Source organism: Rhea pennata, chromosome 12 (genome assembly GCF_028389875.1).
Source record: "Rhea pennata isolate bPtePen1 chromosome 12, bPtePen1.pri, whole genome shotgun sequence".
Classification (NCBI taxonomy): domain Eukaryota; kingdom Metazoa; phylum Chordata; class Aves; order Rheiformes; family Rheidae; genus Rhea; species Rhea pennata.
This window is the reverse complement of record NC_084674.1, coordinates 6,105,806-6,127,036: the sequence shown is the minus strand read 5'-3', so window position 1 is coordinate 6,127,036 and position 21,231 is coordinate 6,105,806. Positions and strand designations below refer to the sequence as shown.

Sequence of the window (21,231 nt, the reverse complement as noted above, 5' to 3'; positions counted from 1 at the left end):
AGCCCCGCCCCCTCCGAGCGCCGCGTGACGTCACGCGCCAGCTGCCCTCACAGCCTTGTGACGTAGGCGTGACCTCACGGGCGGGGCGGCGGGCAGGTGCGCGGGCGGGGCGGGGCGGGGCGGGGGCGGTGCCGGCGCGGCGCGGCGCGGCGGGAGTTGTAGTGCGCAGCGGGCGGGGGCGGGCGGCCCGGCCCCGGGGCGGACTACAAGTCCCAGCGGGGCGGGCCGCGGCGCGTGTGCCGGAGCGGGCGGCTCGGCTCGGCTCGGCTCGGCTCGGCTCGGCTCGGCTCGGCTCGGCGGCGCCGCGCTAACCTGGCTTCTCTCCCTCTCCCAGCGGCGACGATGCAGGCGGAGTCGGGGATCGTGCCGGACTTCGAGGTGGGCGAGGAGTTTCACGAGGAGCCCAAGACCTACTATGAGCTCAAGAGCCAGCCCTTGAAAAGCAGGTGGGTGAGGACGGCCCGCGGCTCCTCCGCGCCCGCGCTGCCCCGGCCCGGCCCGGCTCGGCCCCGCGCAGGCCGCGGGCGGGGGGCGGCGGCCGGGCGCCCGCGGGCTGCTGAATCAGGCCGTTTGCGAACGCTGCCCCCGGCTTTTCCTTTCTTTTTATACGGGAAAAAGAAAAAAGAAGGGAAACATCCTATACGGCGGGGGCCGTAAAAGCGGCCATTTAGCTCGCGCTTCCCGCAATAATAGCAGTTCTGTTGGGTGCGCGCTCGGGGAGGGCCGCGCCGTGCCGAGCCGTGCCGAGCCGCGCCGAGCCGCGCCGCGCCGGCCGCGCGTTATGTAAAGGGCTTTGTGGGGCGCTGGCGGGCAGCGCGGCGCCCCGCGGGCCTGCCGGCCGGCGCCCCTGCCCCTCGGCCCTCCTCCTCCTCTCTCTCTCTCTCTCTCTCTCTCTCTCTTTTTTTTTTTTTTTTCTCTCTCCCACTTCGGGAGCAGTTGTGCTACCGGCAGTTACTTCAGGATTGAAACGCGTACGTCTGTTTTTCCCTTTTCAGAAGACAGGCGCGCTGTAATCTTATCTGGCGCTGCTGTGCTGCACAGATACGTTTTTAAGGGGGAAACCCGCCCGCTGCACGTTTCTGCCTGTCTTGCAGTTTGTCAGGGCGCTTGCCTTCTTCTGTAGCAGCGCTGGAGAAAGAAGGCAAATGTTTCACTGCTTCGGGAAAGTCCCCTGTGCTTTGAATACCTTGTCAGCAGTGTCGAGTTTCTGCCTCCTCCGCTCTTCATGCGCTTTCATTCAAAACGCTCTGTTAGTGCTGAACCCCCCCATTTTGCCACAGCATGCTCTTACGCAGTAGTTGTCTGAGCTTAAGGTTATTGCTGTGAGAGTTTCTTATTTGTGGTCAAGTGTGTTGTTAGCCTGCCTTTATATTCATGGCTTTCAGTTTTGATCAGTGCTCTGCATACATCTGGGCATATAGTTGAAATAGGATGGTAATTATTAAAAAAACTTTTTCTAGAATAAACTCAGACTGTACCACCCATCAGGCAGAGTTCAAAGCAAGTAAATGGATTTTTATTCATGCTCTGAACACTTAGAATGCATTGAAGGGCTTGCAGTGAAGAATGTAAAACTGCTGCCACTGTCACAAGGGCTTGCAGATCAGGGCCTGTCTCTTATGGTCTGTCTGTAGAGCAGCCCTAACTCAAACTGAACTGTTCATCTTGCCAAGAAGTGGTGCACACATTGTGATAGCCAGGTTGGCTACTCTGTCCAGGTTTGAAGGGCCAGAACTCCTTGATAACCCTTCAAGGCTGTGCAGGGAAGTTATCAAAATCTGAGCCAGGCTCATGAAGGAGGGAAGGCAGTGTGGAGCAGATGGATCCTTGAACAGTGACTCCAGCTGTGGTGGGATACCCACCGTTCAGGTCTTCAAAGTCAGTGTCTGTGTTTGGGGGCAGTTCTGCAGTCCCTGTGGAGGCAACGGAGCACTGTCCACCTCACGCTGGTTGCTGTCTGGAGCAAAGAGCCCTGCTTGGACCAGCTGCAGGCTTGAGCTGCATTGCAGGAATTGTGCTTTACCATCGTCCGTGTGCTTTTCGACCGTGTGGGCATGCTGCATAGATACTGGATCCTCATTTGACGTGAACTGTGATTGCCATTCCTTTCCATGGCTGTTCCAACTACTTTTAATTCCTATGACTTGGCACTTTGGGACGTGAGTACATCCCAGCATTGTTCGCTTCCCCCCAAGAGAAGTGAATAAAGATGTTCTGTAATGAAGCACTGGAATATTTGTCCATCTTTTAAATACTGCCTCTTCAAACTTCTCAGCCGAATTTCTCCATTTGCACCGTGTGTTCTCACCTGACATTGCTGAAGAGCCAGCGCTGCCCACTCTTTGGGTTCAGAGGAACTAGAGTCTGAGTTGTCCAGACCTCCTGGTGGTGCCTTAGGCCAACCTCTGTTCTGATGTGTTTCCAAGCAGGTTTATGTATTACTGCACAGGAGAGGTGACGCGCTTGCCTCCAGGCTTCCTCCCTGTCCCTCTACACACATACATGCAAGAGAGCCCTGAGGCTGGAATAATAATTACCCAAAGTCTTACTGACGGACGGTGAATAACACAGCCTCAGTATGGGCTGCACAGCTTGCATGCGGCTGGTTCTTCGATGCAGAGCATTAGATGTCTTCCTGGCCTTGTGAAAGTTGAACAGGCAAAGGACATAGGGGACCCTGTAAGGGCCATCTGAACTTACTCCTGGAGCCAGGCTGCTTGCGGATTACTGGTGGCAAAAGTTGCTCACAGAGCTGTTTGCTTCATGACATGAAGATCCCTAATCTAAGGGGAGTTCTGTAGACCTTCATCAGTCAGTCCAATTCCAGGCCTGAGTAAAGCTGATGATTGAGGGTATTCAACAACACTGTGGCTGCTCTCTTTTGGGTATAAATCAGGAATAGTTACTCAGCAGCTGGGCCAAAGCATCAAGTTAAAGTGGTGTCACAATGTGACTGTGGCGATGAGAATTGCTTTTTTTGCTGCCTTTTCCATGGTTTCACTCCAGAAAGGCACTTGGGGAGCAGGCAAAACAGAGATGATAGCTGATGTTAGGAGAGGAGTCTAAATAGCGATTTGCTATTTTCCCTGGTGAGACTTGCTGATTTCCTAGCAACATTCAGGGCTTTCTCTGATCTTTACTAGCCATAAGATGCAAGAAGCATCTTTGGTTTGCTCATAGCAGCTAAAATTTTGAGTACATAGAAAAGCCATCTAGCTGACAAATATGTAAGAATCCTAATGCTCTGCAACAAGAACAAACTTCTTTATTGCCTCATTAAACTCTGCCCTTGCTATTCTGCTCTCCTTCATTCAGGCAGAACTCTCCTATTCTCCTCTTCCTCCCAAATTGCCCGTCTTCCAATATATGACATCCAGTTCAGTGTTTCTCCTCTTTAATGTACCCTTGCCGTTACTCCATCTGAGTTTCATTGTTCAAGTCTGCAATCCAAAGCCATGAGGGGCCCAATAATAAAAGTTTTTTGCTGAGAATACAGTACTAAGTTAGGCCAAGCCACAATAGAGTGCTAGAGGCCAAGGAAAAATGTAAACCCAGCTGAAAAAAAATAAAAAAAAAGAGAGAGTGAAGATAATAAATTGGGCTGAGATGCATCAATTCAGCCATATTTCTTAAACTCCTCAGGAACCCTTGAGAATGTAGCTTCTTGCACTAAATGCTAGACCCATTTAGGGGTTCTCTGGTATTTGCTGTGGTTGAACATCTTTGAAAATCAAGATTTTTTTTTTCCAATCATTTAGTTTCTCCAGAGTCGCTTTTCATTGTAGGAGGAAACTGGATTATGTTACTAGCCAGTAAAGCAGAGAGAGTGTTTTTTTTTTTTTCTTCTCATATTCATGCTTTGTTCCCCCACTGCAGTACACTGAAGTCTAACAGATACTCTGAATTTATAAGTACATACGCTTAAATATTTACACATGTAATGAACAATAAGTAGGATTTTTTTCTGCTAAAACAGCACACAAACAAATGGATGGAGTTTTATTTTCAGACAACCGATTGAAGAGAACAATTCCTTATTACCCAAAGTAAACATGGATCCTGTCATACCTGCACACAGCCGTTAGAGCACTGTCGGCTTAAATTACATCTGTCATAACACTAATGCAGATTCTTTAAATCATTTAATTCAATAGAAATATATGTTTTGGATATTAATATCAAGAAGGAGAGATTTTTATGGTTTGCTTTTGTCCTACTCTTACTTGCCATAATAATTAGCTTGACCTATGTTTTTTTTTTTCTCTCTCTTCTCGTACTGCATGCAGTTACCATTTATCAGCCAAACTCTTGCCCTGCTCAGTACACGTCTCCCTTTCAGTGCACGCTAGGTAAGTACTACTGAAGGGACAGTTTGACCCACAGAGACACTTAGTGTAAAAAAAATAAAAATAAAAATAAATAAAAAAAATCTCAAAGTGCACGGTAACCTGAGCTAACCGAGATGTGCTACATACAGCAAAAAAAATTCTCGGTTCAGTTGATTTTTTTTTTCTTCCTTATTTTATTTTATTTTTTTATTTTTTTTTGAATCTTCCAGTAACGTGTCTGTTTGGATGGTACGCTCAACCTAATAGGTGCCAGTCCATAATTGTCAGTTGTAATTTACTGTCTTGCTCTTGTTAAAACTGTGTTCCACAAAATCTACAGCTAAATTACTACTATTTGTGCTGTTTTCTGTTGCCCTTTTCCAGCTTATTTATTTCAGACTGGTTAAAAGCACCTGAGTGATGCAAATCAGGAGGTATTTTTAGTGGAAAAAAATATTAGGGAATTCTTGAAGGTGCGTGATAGTTCTAGAGGAAGCTTATTCTGGCTTTCTTAGTGATAGCTGAGATGTAATTAATGTCATTGCAAAAGTAGTGATGTTCTTGTAAAATTTTCATTATTCTAAGTGTTCAAATGCTTTTTTTTAAATGTAAACTCTGGCTATTTTACATCTATAAATGAATAGTACATCTTTATCCAACATCAGATCCTCTCTAAAAGATTCTGTTTTCCTCTTTTGGTACTGTGCTGAACATTGAAGACTACATTTAGTAAAAGCTTTCCTTTTAATAGATGGTGTATGTCAGGGCAATATTAATTGAACCAAAGAGGCACAACTTCTTGAGAGGTATACTCACTCTGGAGCCAAGCAGGACTTTTTTACAGTGCCTTAGTCTACAGATGATCAAATTTAATTTTGCAAATCAACATTGCAGTGTGATTAAATTTGAACTTGATTGCATTAGGCTTCTCAACATTGAGTTTGTGCATTATCAGAGGTAGTCTTTTCATATTATTGCTATTTATGGATCTTATTCAACTGTTTTATATTCTGGTTGGGTTCTGCAATGCAGTTTGTTCAAGCTACTGCTTATATCTGTTCCAGTTGTGCAAGAAGTGGAAAATATCCTTTATTTAGAACAGGTCACATGTGCTTGCATCCAGGAACTGTCTCAGTGCGTGTTTTTTTTTTTTTTTTTTTTAAAAAAAAAAAAAAGAGGAGCAGATTTAAAAAGTTCCCAAAATACTTTTCCATCTGTTGCAGAGGAACATTATATATTTCAAATTAAAAGGTAATAGCTGACTTTAAGATGATATGTAGGCTAGGGTTGACTGAAGTTGGTGGTAGAAGTCTCGCCGATGTCAGTGGAGCAGAGCTAAGCCACAGCTGTGTGCCTTTGAAATCTTTCTGTAACATTTTTGTGAGTAAGTCGATAATCCTGTGTTTATTCTGCACCTCAAATTCACTTCGCTAGATGGAAACCCTAGCTATGTTTTGTTTTTTAATCCTTTTATTTTTGAAAATAGACTTGAGAGGCTGTAAATGAGGTGTCTATCATATAAATCTGGGGAGACAATAAGACATTGTATGAGAAATCCATTTTTTTCATTTTATTGTGGGACTTGGTGCTGATCTGTTTGTAGCAGAACATTTTGCATTGTGAAAGATTCTTGTGACCTTTTTGTCTCCTGGGGAACCTCTCAGTCCTCCAATGTTTGCAGTGGGCCTTTGCTGTTTAGCAAGGAAGCAGAAATAGCCCATGAAATTCTGAGCAGTGTTTGCTTTGATATGAACTGCTGAACGTCACCTTCTTGCTTCTCGGGCCTGGCTTTCTCAGGAGAACTTTGTTTAGCTCCCAGGCTGATCATACAGTACACAGATATTTTGAGCCTAGGCTGACTGTTCTGACTCCGCAGCTCGACTGGTATTCTTGTAGCGTAGACGACTCTTTGCTTTTTATTTGTAGGGCTGCTGGCTGTATAACTTGAATGTAAGTGCATATACCCTCTGTATGAAATGAATCTGCAGCTGTCTGGTGAGCAGGAAGCTTTCCTAGTTGACTGCTATAGATTTCCAGAAACCAGATTAAAACTATATCAGTAAATTCTTCTACCTGTAAATATATCTTTTCTTGTGTGGCTAGAAGTAAGCAGATGCCATTCCCTGGGCGGGGAGGAGAGGTGCTTCCGTTCCTCCTTGTTTTCCCTCGTGCAGCAGAGGGAACTTCACAGGTCTCTGAACCAGAATTTTTTGGGCTGCTGTGAACCTGACGGTTGTTTTTTTACATGCCATTGTGCAGCTTATTGTATGCTACGTATGTTTTTATTTTGTACTTCTCGTGGTGGTATCGGAGGTCCGTTCCAGAACAGTTGTAGGCAGTGTGACTAATTGCTGCTGTACGGCTTGGTCGGGATCTAGAACACTGGGAAATGAGAGCAGAAGAGACTTTTAGGTATTTTATAAATGTATATACCTTTTCCTATCACGACATTCACCTATCCTGAAGTGTTTAGCCGGAAGAGTTAGAAATCTATGCCACTGTTTAAAAAATGAGGATATTGGAAAAAAACCATTCAGACACTGACTCTGTCTCATTTCTACATTTGCTTTCCAAAGCAAAGCACTTTAAGACTGTGAAAATGAAGCAGAAGTAGTAATTTTCTGTTTGTTCTCTGAAGACAATTAAGAGTCAGCATGCAATTTCAATTTTTAGCAGAAGAATAATCTCCCATCTCACTTCTGAGAGCAACATGAGGGTTGGTCTCTCAGTAAGCTGCCCAGGCTCTTGGCCATTATTGTTTGTCTCATTTCAGGTTTTAAAAATGTTCAAAAGAGTATGATTGTAATTTTTGTTTTTAGTGTGACTTGCTGGTGGTATAATGTGGTGGGCTAATGTACAATTAACTGTGTTACATTGCTCTCATACTAGGACTTGGACTTTTTAAAATAATCCCAGCAGCAAAATTGTAACAGGACAAAGAATAGTTTGCAGCCAGCTTCACATTGCATTTCATATTGGGGGGGAACAGCACAAGAAAAGGGTAAAGAATTTTCCCTTTGCATATTCGTAACATAGTAATGTTGTTACTTGGTCTGCAACAGCTATTAAAAGCTATTGGCCGTTGATTTGAGCATCATGTTCAATTTGAAGGCAGGTGGTGGGAGGTGCATGTGTTTTATGGTGTTGGACAAGCCAAGGCCCTTTGGGCTGCACATCGGTGCTAGCAATTCTTCGATGCCTTTTGTAAGGGCTCTGTCCCGGGATCTGTGGCCAGAATTTTGCCTTGTGACTTAGTGGGCTATTATAAAATGCTGTTCATATAATGATGTTTATATAAGCTCTATTTATTGATGTCTATGGGCTTCCCTGGAAAACATGAACTTTGAAGAGGGCATGAGAAGTGTCCAAGGTGAAAGAGGATGTTCTTCTAAGATGGTATAGGTACCACTGGGGCAAGGAAATCGATTGTGAAAATTAATAAGGAGGGCATCTCGCTAGATGCTGCAGAATACAACTGCTAGCTAATACTTTTACCACTAATAGTGTGTTCAGAGCAAGCTCATATTTTCTGGTAACGTCTCTGCTGCGAGGGCTTCTGTCGTGTTTGTGTTAGCAACTTTCTGCCAAACATGCAAGCTGGGGTCTGGCATTTTATATATATATATATATATATTTTCTTCAGTGGTAAGGAATTATGTAGAAAACCACTGCAGACTCCCCGACTCCCCCCCCCACACACACACCCCCCCCCCGTCCTATTGCTAACAGCTGCTGTTTGAACTGGACTGGCAGGTTGAAGGACAAAAATGTGTTGCTACCATATATAATTACCTCTTCCAGCGTGAGCCAACAGAGCTGCTTGCTGTGATGATTGCTATGTGTACTGCTATGCAAAACAGAACATGAGCTTAATGCAGGGTTCAGGCTAGTGTTTTAATATTGTAATTAACAGTCTCTGACAGTAAACAGCTTTTTTTATCTCTTCCCATGAAGATTCTTTCACAATTTAATGAGACGCATGTTTGCAGATATACCGAGCTTGTTTCATGTGTTCTGTATTAAGAACAAACACATATCTCTTGAGACCCCCTTTTCTTTTTCTCTAGAATATCACAGATACAGGTGCAGGCAGTTGGACATTGATCCTGCAGCCACTATTCCACAATAATATTTCAGCAAAGGTCCTATTTGAGGCAGTGTGGCAGTTCACATTTGTTGGAGGAACTGCCTTCGTGCTTTCTTGATTCCTTTCGGAGAACTGTGATCTAGTTTCACAGGTACGTTCTATCTCCATTTGTGCTGCAGTTTTTGGCACAAAATGAGAGCACAAACCTTGCCAAATACACTGCTTAGGATGGGCAGCAACCATAAACATATCCTATACTTGAGCAGCGCGAGTAGTGTCCTGGGAAGTCTGGCCGTCTCAGACCATGTTGTGGGATTGGCTGTAAAGAGCGAAGAGAAGAGGCAGCTTATGAGGAAGGCTTCTGTCTGTCCAAAGAAATTAAAGCCAAGCTTCATTTCCCTATGTGCAAGGATTACATGCCTGACTTATGATAAAAACTGAGAGGAAAGGACTTTACGTGGGGGAGGTTAGTGTGTTGGGTACAGGGAAGGGTGTTACTCAACTTCTCAGTTTTTGACATTGAAAGCTTACCAAGTTTAATGTGTGTGTCTATCAGGCCAGTAAAAGATCCTATATTTTCAAAGCTTACCTGGGATGCTAGGATGCTAAGATACCCCTTCTTGTTTTGACAGCTTGTAATGACATGAAGTGCTATGCAAGTAGTAGAAATCTAGTAGAGTGGAGATGTTGAGATCTAAGAAAAGTAACGAGAAAGAAGCGGGAACCGCTGGGATGTTGTGCATGAAGGACGCGTCAGAGAAGAGAGAAAGAGAAGGTTAATCATCTGTACTAATCTCGTTCCCAGCCATCCTCTTGTCATGTGTGAACACATAAAGGAGTAGGAATTAGTGTGATTTTCCTCTAGAGAGGAGAGGGGGGGAAAAGGCCACTGAGAAAACTTGGGATGGAGCTAAATCAGCTGGAAACTGTTTCAGGGTGAGAAGACAGAAGAAGGATTTAGAAGCTGTCAGAAGGGAGGAGATCAGGAATATGGGTGAGAGGGTTTATAGACCCTGGAGCTTCACACTGGGAAATCCCAGTAGTACTGTGGAGGTAAAAAGGAATCACTGAGGGTTTTGAAGTGGGAGAGCCTAAAGTGTGCGAAGCATGTCTTATGCATGGATTTTTTTTCCTTTCAGGATTCTTTGTGTTTTATATGAGTATGGGAGGAGAGATTTTGCAAGAAATATCACTTTGGAAATGCTTTTTTGGGATGTGAGCCTGCATGGTATATGTGACTAGAGAGCCAGACTAGGAATACAGAGATAGAGGGAATAAACCAAACCCCTCCTCCTTTATTGTTTGTGAACTTCAGTCTGAATACGTAACAGTTGCAGCCTGAGAGAGTGAAGTTGGAATCATATTGAGATACGGAAGCAGGGAGGAGGGATATGATTTTTCTTTTTCCCCTTTCTTTTCTGTTAAAAATTCCAAATTACTTTGGGTTGTGCACTGGAAGCCTAACTGAAAGGAGTTCAGGGGCCATACTCTGGGTCCCCTGGGATGCTGTAACTACTGTATTTAGGCTTCTGCTCAGTCTAGCAATTTTTATTTGTACCAACATATTTGCAATTTTATCCAAACTTGGCCAGGCTAAAGATGCATCCCAGCTGTTAGGCTGTTTAATGAAGATGCAGGCACAGTTAGGAAGACATGCTGGGATTGTTTTCTTGTTGTAACATGAAGGTTGCTATCCGATAAATCGTTATTTCACCTTTTGAGAAGGCATGCTAAGTCTGCCAGCTAGGCTGCTCCTTCATTTGTTAGGCTGACGCCTAATGAGGTAGGAATTTTGGGTTAGTAGGGTGCTGTGCGACTGCTTCATTTGCGACCTCATGCGTTGGTCCTGCTTGCCTGCTTGTCCGCCTACCTGAACCTGTTGAACATGCAGGGCTAGGTTCCCAGGGGAGCTTCAGGTTAGCCTGGCAGTGTCTCATTTTGCACTGCCTGGTGGAACTGAAAACCCCCCGAGGTAGGTGCCAAGTTTCCTCGCAGATTGCATGGGGAAAACGATGACTTGTAAAAACTGGCATGCAGCAGGGAGGAGCGCTTGAGCCAGCTGGTGAGGATATTGGAGACTGAGACTAGTGCTTAATACTGAAGAGCTGGTTGTCTGCTCTAGGTTAGCTGTTACTCAAGCTTTCTCAAACCGAGGTGCTAAAGACACTTCCACTCTTGCAGAACCGAGGAACAGCAGGTAGTACAACATCCCCCTCACCCCTACTTAATTCACTCGGGGCTTAGAAGTTTGAGGTTCAAGTCCCGTCTCTGCATGACTTGAAATACAGGGTTCAACATGTCTATTGCCTTTTGGAGTGCCAAATCACTCAGGTATGGGCTTTTTGAGCTGCTCTTTTGCAAAAGCTAGTAATATTCTTCCATAATATTCATCAGTCCATTCCCTGGACTGGTAAGGGCAGGAATAGCTTGGTAACACAAAGGAGTTGAGTGTTTTTCTGGAATGGTTCTTGTCATGATTAAATAAATATATAATTATTTATACAGAATGGAACAACTCTACCAGGAAGTAAGGAAGATGTGCTCCAAAATTAGATCCTTTCGGCACCATCTGTTTCAGAAAGGCAGCTGTCCAGAACTGTGTAATTGGGGTCACAGCATGAAATCCAAGACCCGCCTGAAATAGGAGGGATGATATTTGTGGGGCAGGTAATTGGATTAAGGGAAAATGCCTTTAGGGTTAAGGGAACCAAAGGTTCCTGAATGGCTGCAGAAGGGAAAGGAAGTTGAAGTGTGATATTGACCCTGATGGTGCTGGTGATCAAAGGACCTGTGTTGGGTGAAGAAACTGTCAGGCAAAGGTGAATATTAAAAGAAAGAAGACAAATACAGATCACTTGAGAGCTTGATTTTTCAGGAATGTGAAATGGATACAGCAAGAAAGGCTAAAATCTGTGTAGAAAGTGGATTAGTTTCAAGGAATAAAGTGGGTATGGCAGAGGATAATTTTAAAACAAGAAGATGGCTGTATCATATCAACTTGTTTTTTGATTTGGCTTGTTGCACAATTCAGTTTCAGTCTAATTGCAAAACTATTCTGCAAATGATGATTTGGTTTCCAGCTCGTGGTATTTACTATCTAAAGCTGTGTTGCTGGAGCTGTTAGCCCTACAGATGCTCCAAGCCAGCAGTGACTTTCTGTTTTTCTGAGTACATCAAGTAATATAGAAATGCATTAAATGGATCTGCATGCTCAGGGATCACCAAGGTAGTGGAGCTGCCTCACAGTGCAAGGTCACTGTACTAAGAAATGAAAATCTGTAGTGCAAACAGCATGCTAGCCAGCTCCATGGGGAGGCCTGGTGCTGAACGCTGCTGAGCTGTTAATAGATGCCATTTGGAAAGCTCTTGTGTGTGTGTGTGTGTGTGTGTGTATCTTCCTTGCAACCTTCCGGTATTTCCCAAGGGAGTGAGCCACGGAAACCCACCTGAACCTTTATAACCACAGTCCTGCTGGCTGGGAGAAATCCCTGGAAAGAGTAGGCAGTAATTTTGCTGCCTTTCTGAAAGAGTCTGCTTTTGTGGAGAAGACTGTTAATCATCTCTCACTTAGCCTTTTAATGAAGGTACATGCAAGAGTTGTGCTGAGGTGGCTTTGTAGGACAATAAAATCTCTGCAGGACCAAATTTCTGCTCTCTGAGCAGCCTGGCTCCAGGCCACACTGGAGCTGTGCTGGTCAGGGTCTGCAGCGATCTCTGGTGCGTTGACCCTGGTGTGTGTGTGTTTTTTAGGTAGCTGGGTCTTTAGCAACTTGCTGTTTGCAACTGTTGATCATCTGGCCTTTTGCCTTGGAGCATTGCTTGAGGCTATAAATAGACCTGTGGAGGAACAGGTCCAATGATCTTGTGCTCCCAAATGCTTTTCTGCTGTGCCGAGTGTTGCACTGCATATCAGCTTAATGAAAGGAGGCTGGATTAAAAAGGCAGCTCTTGCAGTAAACTGTAACCTGGAGGGCCTCCGATAGTGGTTACGGTGTTAGCTGATAATCCCCATCATGTTTACGCCCAGAGTTTCTCCCCTGCAGCCGGTGGATGGCAGCTATTTTTGGCACAGCACAAGAGGCACGTAGATGATGACAGGTCCTGCTCTCTATGGGACTATAAGAGAATCAATGTGCCATCAATATGATGCAAAATTATACTCAGCAAAATGATTTTGAGGACACAGACTTGGCTTGGGAAAGCTAGCAGTACTGAAGGGGGAAAAATTATATGAAGAAGAAATACTGTCATGATTTCTTACAGCTTCTCTTTATTTAAGTACTGGATTTGCTCACTAGTTTTTTCATTCCATTTTTATGAGGAGCGTTATGAGTTTAGGAGGATGGTGCTGGTTCGTATGGTTACCAGTCTCATCCGCTGCTGTCTAACTATTGCCCCGTTGCTATGAAACGTTTTAGTGAGGTGCAGAGTGAAAGGGATAAATATCCATCTGTAACTGCAGGGATATTTTCCATGGCTCTTCTCTTGCTGATCTTTCTGATCAGTTTTCTAATTCTGCAGCTGGTGGATTTGAATGATTTTTTTAGTACTGTCATACAATGCATGTTTTCCATCTATCATAGCTTTGTGTTGAGTAATGTGGGGTTTATAAAATAGTGCAGTGCCCAAAATTGCATTATCTGCCCTTATTATGCTCTTTTAAAGGGATTTATTTTTTGTGGCATGACTTTCACAACTATCAGAAATTCAATTCTATACTTACTATTTAGTCTAAGACCGATTTCCCACTACTTGATTCAAGACTACAGAGTGGGGCTCTCATTTGGTAAGCACTGAATTTGGCTATGTGCAGGCTTGTCCAAAGCAGAAAGGATGTTTAGTGTGGTGCTATTTGGCTTCACCTAATGATGCAATGACTGCTTGGCTGTGGGGGCTATGAGATGGAAAATGTAATTCCTCCTTTCTATATGAGCCATTGGAAAAATAAGCGAAGTTTTTTGGAACTGTGTGCAGTTGCAGAGCACCCTTGGCAGCAGAAAGAAGGATGCTCTAGAACTGCAAGACTGTATTGATTGTATTGCAGTTCTGCTGGAACAAAAATATAATGTGCTCAGCATTTGCACTTTCCACTTGTGTATTGTTTTCTCATTATTTTGTGTATTTAGGGAATGCCATGCTGTGCAAACTGCTGATTCAGTATTTTCTGTGGAATGAAAACCATCTGGATAATTTAACTGATTTTTTTTTTTTTTTTTTCCTTTTCTTTAATCTAAGGTTGTGGCAACAGGCTCTTTGCTATTTCCTGGCATCTTGTTAGATGAAGATGAGAATTTGAATTAGAATTCAGGGTGGTAATACATACTGGTCTATGCCCTGGAATTTTAGAAGCAACTGAAGCTTTTTGAAGTCTTAAAAGTAAAATAAAAATTAAAATGATATACAGTTTCTTCCAAAAGCATTCTTCCGAGCCAATACTTGCTATAGTTTTTTTTTTTTTTCTTTTTTCTTTTTTTTCCCCTCCTCTAATGCTGTTACTCCAAGTCCTCTGTGTAGTGGAAACTCTAAGTTCAGGACAGAATTCAGCTTTATGGCTATGCTCATTTGAAAGTGATTAGACTTAAATGCATGCTAAAGTTAAACATATGCTTGAAGGTTTTCCTGGACTGAATTTCATTTCAGCAAAACACTTCAATGTATTCTTTATTTCAGAATTTTAAATAATTCCATTGGTTTTGTACTCATAGGTTTAAACTTGTTGCAGCCCTAAGGCTGTAACAAACATGAGGAGCGCTGATCCAGCAAACCTGAAGTGCATGAACCATGCTGTTGAGGAGTATTTGCACATAAGCTTAAGCATGTGGTTTAAGTACTCTGGATTGGAAGAAATATGTTTGACATATAGGACTGTTTAATCTGAGGTACTTTTGAGCCTGACATTGTGATTCTAGTATTTTCCTCTTTCACTGAAATAATACTATATATATTAAAAAAAAAAAAAAAAAAGTAAAGAGACTATGCATGTATCTCTTTCTAGAGGGATTTTTTAATGTGAGATACAGAACTAACTAAATTTCACTATAGTCTGCTTAAGACAGGAAGTACACCATCAGTCAGTTTGCGGGGGGGGGGCTTTTTTTTTTTTTTTTTTTGTCAAAATGCTAACTGCCCATTTAGTGTCTGATGTCCTGATGAGAGAGTTGGCTCATGTTTTTCTTGACTGAAGCAAAGGGAAGAGATAAAGTTCTTCGCACTAGAAAGTTTTAGACATTTGGCAGATGAGTAGTTAGACTTATACAGGCTTAAATTGCTAAGAATGATTCCTTGAATGCTTGTGTGCATTGCATGCATGTGCCTACTGTGATGGTGAGCTCTTCGTGCCACTAGTTCGAAAAAGGAGCTTTATGTGACAATAGTTCTCTGAATCCAAATGATATTCTCAAAGCTAACTGCTGTGTTTGTCAAATTGGGTATAAAGGTTCAGAAAACTCGTACGTGAAATTACAAAATAGTTGGGGTTGGAAGGGACCTCTGGGCATCATCTTGTCCAACCTCCTGTTCAAAGCAGAGTCAGCTACAGCAGGTTCCCCAAGACTGTGTCCAGCCAGATTTTAAGTATCTCCAGAGATGGAGACTCCATAACCTATCTGGACAACCTGTTCTGGTGTTTGATGACCCTCACAGTAAAAACACTGATTTTTTTCTTTTTTTATTTTCTTTTTTTGATCTTTTTTTTTGGTTAGCGACTTATAGCTGTATAACTCAAAGCTATATTTTGTTGTGTCATAGTAGCCCAAAGCGTAGGGTAAAATGTGCATATTTGGCTCGATTTTCCCCCCTCCCCCCCCCCCAAAAAAAAAAAAAAAAAAAAAAAAAAAGGTTGCACTATTTCAGCTTTGCTTTACTAGATAAGAGAAGAGAAATTAAATTTTGTCATTTCAAATCTAAACTCTTGCGATTGGTCCTAAAAGTCATTAATTGTATAGGTATAGTGAAAGATCAAGTAGACAACTACTGTGTTATTTCTGTCTTGGCTCAAAACCCAACTCTTTTTCCTTCTCTTCTTGATTCGGTCACATACGACATGGACCAGTTCTTTGCTAGATCGTTCCCCACTGTCATGAAGATGGTTAATATAATGATATGTTGTTGAACGCTTTGCAAGCTCCTCAGTGCAGCGAATGTGTTGTGTGCTGTAGAATTGCACCTTGGTCGTGGTTGTGCAATGCGTTTCACAAATGTTCATCACTCACGATGTTATCCAAACTCTTTAACATGTATAATAATTCTGTGGGGCAGTTGACTAAAGTATTCCAGTCCTTTGATGCACCAGCACTAACTTGTCTGTTATGAGTTGAAATTACTTTTAAAATAGTAAACGTGAACTTTGACCATTTTATGTTCCGGGGATAATTCTGGAGTCTATTCCTCAATGCTCTGCACACAAAGTGCCTTTTTGTAATGCGCAACTGTTTCTGGGCTGGTGGGGACAGTATACAATGAATCTCTGCCAAGCTATTTTAAACTAAGTATCATATTGAATTGAGTAGCTGAGCTTTAGCAGGACTGATCCTGCACGCGCTTTCCTGCATGCGGTTTGTATGGGACTACTTTTCGGTTTTCTGTGGATTGCTTTTGACAACTTCAAAGACCAACAAACTGGAGATCTTTTAGGATATGTTCTTTAGCAGAAATAAGTTTACTGGAATACTTTGAGGTGCGTCCTGGATAAAATAAAGTGTAGCAATTAAACAAGGATCTTTAACAGCAGTAAGTAAGAGTCCAGTTTTATGCCATGCCACAGCAGTCTTACTTGATTCTCTTACTGTTAAGCATAGAAATGAACATCTGCTGACTACACAGTCTTCAACTTGTATTTTATGTGGCAGCATTCATTTCTGTGTATTGTCAAGCTCTGACATGTTTTAGTAGCTGTAGTTGACTGGTAATAACAAAATATCAAGTATGGAAAAAATAAACTATGTTTATCACTTCAGCTTTTGTTCCTTTTGTGTTTCCAATAGCTATTGAGAAACTGAACAGAAAGTTGAGGGCGTTATCCCAGAGCAACGGGGAGACTTGGAGAGAAACTTGATTAGCTGTTGCCATCTGGGTGTTCCAAGGAAACCTAAGAACAGAGTCAATGGTGGTTCTCACTTTTAAGTTTACAGATGATGATGTCTATGGTGATGTCTACGGTGTCCACGATGTCTGCATTTATGCAGTCCTTTTGAACTGTGTTTTCCCTTGTGAATGAGAGTAATTTGGATTGGTAAAGCAATGCCATGATATCTGTTCTCCCCAGGAGTGTTATAAGGGTGTAGCTGCTAGATGTTTTGGAGATAAAACTAATACTAACTGAAACCTAGATGTTGACAGATATTGAAGGTAGATTTTTTTTTGTCTCTCCCTGCAGATGCAGTGTGAGTGCTTTTTTTACCCCAAACCTTGTTTGCCTCCTGCCATGTAATCTATGGCTTGGTGGTATTTATAGGGGAGATGAGCAGAAGCAGGTAGGGGAAGAGGTTTGGACATTTGATTACCAGGCCATCTTTAAATGCCATTTGAGTGTTTCACTGAAAATGCAAGATTTGGGAGCAGGAGAGAATAGGGCTTACCTACATTAATGCATGTGCGTACTGGCACTCAAGTGCAGCATTGTTTTGCCCTTATGCTTCTGAGATTCCCTACGTTTCCTTGATGCCATTTCAGTCTTCACTCCATCTAGTGACTTGAGGAGGTATGCTGTTGCACTAAAATACAGGTGGGTTATTCCTGCTAAAGAGGACTCTTAACAGGTAGAACTAGCCAGGTGGCAGGTGAAAGGCAGTCTCGTCTTCCATACTCGGGGTAAAACGTGGGATCTTGGGAGGTCTTGTTCGCACTGTGTGTGCTGCTTTATGAATAAAGCTGTTGGGGCAGTTTAACTCTGCAGTGCTTACTGGCAATTAAGCTGTCAACTTTAGCATTGCTTTAGGCATTTAATAGAGTTTTACTCTGATTTAAAACTCTGGTTTAGTAATTAATTTCTAGCTCATTCTGGAGTTCAGAATGTGCTAGTTTATTGCAGCAAATCTAATATTGTGTGAATTAAAACATTAAAGATGTTCAGTAATGAGAAATTGAAACAGGATAGTGCAGGAATTCGATTATATGCAGTAGACAAGAAGTTGTGCTAGCTGCTCAGTTCTTAAAAACATTTTGAAGGAACTGTTCTGCCTCTATATTTGCATAGCAAAGGAGTTTGGGAGTTAGTGATGAATCTGGAATTTTTGTCGTTGCATTCAGGCTTATTGTAGAGCTTTTTCTGAAATCTGGATGCTTGGCTGAGGATCAGCCCAGTTGCCAGAAAGTGGAAGGTCTTCACAGTGATGGCAAAAAAATGTATATGAAGGTGGAGGGGCACCTGATTCACCTGGGTGATGCAGACTGGTAACTGAGATCCCCTTCTTCATTACAGCTTAAGATTGAATCCAGGCTCTTGCATTTTCCCCTGCGTTTACTGTTGGAGAGGGACACTGAAGGATGGTATGTGGAAGAAGAATTATATCTGCAGGCAGCAGAGTTGCTTCACAGAAATTGACCTGACCTTTCTAATATATATTAACCTTCTTCCTGCTGTGCCTTTATTTTACCTTCTACCATGGCCTTTACTGTTGTGAAGAAAAGTGGTCCCCAACTTTTCTGGCAAGAGGATCATTTAACTACTCCCAGCAGTGGAGTATAGCTGCATGCTACTACCTCTCTCCTCTGCATGGGCAGAGCTACTACACAAAGTAGATTTAATTTTCCCCAGAAAGCATCAGGCTTATTGCACATATTCCTGAGGGAGAAGCTTGGGAAAGCAAGCACTAACAGCAGGTGGCTGCTACTGCCAAAACCCTTCATTTTAGGCTGCAGCCTCGTGCTTCGGAGGGAAATGTCCTAGTGTGGAGCTTCCCTAAGGATTCAGAGATCTTTGAGTTGTCCTTGGGTATAAGGTACAGGCCTCCTCAGATGGACTAGAAAACTGCACTGCTTTCTGCTGCCCAGAGGTCTTGAGTGACCACAGAGGTAAGAGACAGCTTTGCCCTCTTGTGACCATCAGAGGTATAGAATGTTGTTTATGCATCTTTTTTTTGACCTAGGTATGGGCGAGAGTATAAGAATGCCAATTCAGTAACGTGAACTTGGCAGCATTTGCAGGGCAGCGTTGTTCTTCATTTTTTAGCCCTGTGACATACGTTTTCATATTAAAATGACTTTTACTGATTTGTTGCTACTGTGTGTCCCACTAAATTTCAGGAGTAAAGGTGCAAGATGCTTGACGCCCCGTGCTCCCAAGCCATCTCCTATGTATCATAGATACATGGAGTCAGTCTTCACCTTTACTGACATTAGATTGATTTAAGGAGAAAACAGCCTCTTCACCAATTATGTAACAATTTTATTTCCAAGGCAGTAATGTGGGGTAAAAGCTCACCTTACAAGTGCTGTCACAAGGCCTGTGCACTGCTTGGGGTGTGGTTTTGTTCTGCACCAAACCTCTTCTAGCCGCGGGTTGCTGCTGGAAGATGTGGCCTTGCCCAGCTGTGCTTGAAGTCATGCTGTCCTACAGCCTCCCTTGTGTAAGAGCTGGCTGTCACCTGGCTGCAGGGAGAGCTGGTTGATCTCTCTGATTGAATGGAAAAGTAGCGCGCACGCTTAAAACAAATGTTTTCCATCGGATCAGCTTGCAGAGCTGATTTGCGCTGTGGCCGTGCATTTGCAAGGGCCTTGTTGAGACCTAAGGTTGTGGGAAAGCTTCTGCAGCAGCCAGCAGTTATACTGCATGAGATGGGACATGAAAGTGTGCTGCTGATCTCCTTAAAAACAAGGCGCAGTGATGTGTGAGTTTTATGCTGGCTGGTCAGTGGTTGGTTTTCTGTATGCAGCTGAATCTAGCTGTCTTAAAAGCAACATCCTAGTAGGAAGCATGACATTTTTCATGTATGCATTCAATGGCATCTTTACCAATGAGTTAAATTTGATGACTTTCTCTATATATATTTTTAAAAACATTGAATCTCTCAAATGAATGAGCAGTAATGCCAGCTGTCTGACAACCTGACAGGACTCTCTCCTTGAGCTTTATGCATATTTCCTAGCAACCATGTCCCAAATAAAAAGGTTCACTGAGCTAATAATCTTACAGCTCACTCATTGTTCAGTTAATTCTGTGTAACAACTGACTGATGTCAGCTATGCTGCAGTAGTTATCTGTGTGCAAAGTCCTAGTTCATAGCAAATACGATGTAGTGTAGGTTAACACAAACCTCTTTCACCGTAGACTTGAGCTGTGTTAGTGCACATTTGCTATGGTCTAACGGCAAACGTGGCTGCTGTCGCTGCTCAGCCGATGGATGGCAGTTTGTTGAACCGTGGTATTTTGATTGCCTCTTTGAGCCCTTCTGCCACCATCAATACCTGAAATCACTTGCATTGACTGCAGCTGCAGTGTCAAAGTCATCCTATGTTAATTTTCTATGAAAGATTGAAAAATACGTATAATGGATGAAGCAGGATTAAATACCAGCAGTGGCTACACACTGAGAAAAGTTGTGGACTAGTTTGACAGGGTTCACATCTGTGTTAACTTTCAGAAGACAACATGAAGCTATTATGCAGTTGCCACCCACTCAAGGATCTGCACAACAATTAGGAGAGGCTGCTTACTCATGCTCCTCAAAAGTTGTGCCAAAATAGCTATTACATTATGTCAGAGCCTGTGTTTTCATCTAGAGTAGTTAGCCTGAATCTAAACCTCGCTTCTTCTCGATGGCTTTGCGCATAGACCTGGGACTTTGATACTGGGTAGTTTGGAGCTTTGCTAGTTCAAGAAATTTCCTCTGAATTTGGCACACTTTAGGGAAATTTTTAGGAAATGCAATGTTATTTTTCCAGGGGTGTATCTGGGAAGCTTCAACAACAAAGCCCTCTATAAACAGCTTTTTCTCTGCATGCTGTTATTTATTCTACTGTAGCAGTTAGGATTCTTACTCGGGAACCAGCATCCTGTGCTGCTGGGTGCTGTATTAACATAAAGCATGGAGGGAGGCTGTTTCACAGCAAGTCCGCAATCTGAGAATAAGATGTGAGAAGCAGATGGTAACAGGCAGAAAGGAAACAGGCAGTGCTGTCAGCATGGCAGGAAGGTGTCCTAGCTCACTGATTGCCTCGCTGTTGTCAATCTTGGCAGCATCCTGCCCAGGAAAGTGTTTTTGAGACAAACTTGGGGAGAGGATTGTAAGCTTACTCTGGACTTGTGTGTAAGGACCTTCCTTCATAAATGTGAGAAAGCACCGAGTAGATGGTTTTGGAGAAAAGTGGCATTTCCTTGGGTCCCCTGAGTAAGGGGAACTGCAGATGGAGACCTGATTAGGAGCCTTAGCTGCAGGGCTCTGATGTGCTGCTGTGGAAGGTTTGGTGTAATGTGTATCCCAAAGCAGCAAGTCAGAAAAGAAGGCAGAAGGCTTCCTTACGTGCTACCTTCTCTTTCTGTCTTGACTCCTGGTGTTAAACACATCCCTTCCTGCATTGGCTCTCTTGTGCTTTTTAGGACGGTTGTTGTCCTTGTCTCATGGTTTGCTCCCTCTCAGACCATTGAATGCTCCTTGTGTTTCTTCAGATACATTTACCTGACATCTCTTTCACTAATACGCTTATGTTATGCTTTTTTTTATTTTTTTTAAGCCCTTACATTTGAAGTAGCCCCACAGTTTTGTTGAGTCACATAATTCCTCCTCCAGCTCCTGCTTTGGGAGAGCAGTTCTCTCCAGAGATAATCTGGTGAGTTAATGTTCTTGTGTGTGGTGTTTGCGATAATCTCATTTGTAAATG

General features: G+C 42.9%; 1 protein-coding gene across 10 annotated transcripts in view; it reads left to right on the top strand.

Annotated features, from left to right (window-relative positions):
* The first annotated feature begins 230 nt into the window (after positions 1-230).
* Positions 231-21,231, top strand: part of MITF (melanocyte inducing transcription factor) — a 108,793-nt gene continuing 87,792 nt past the window's right edge. For 6 of the 10 annotated variants that reach the window (XM_062585258.1, XM_062585267.1, XM_062585264.1 and 3 more), the window contains exons 1-2: positions 231-446; positions 4,287-4,349. In XM_062585258.1, coding sequence (XP_062441242.1) covers positions 343-446; positions 4,287-4,349 — 167 coding nt within the window. In that variant the 5' untranslated portion in view covers positions 231-342. The remainder of the gene's footprint in view (positions 447-4,286; positions 4,350-21,231) is intronic. The other 4 variants (XM_062585261.1, XM_062585271.1, XM_062585263.1 and 1 more) reach the window with 1 other exon arrangement.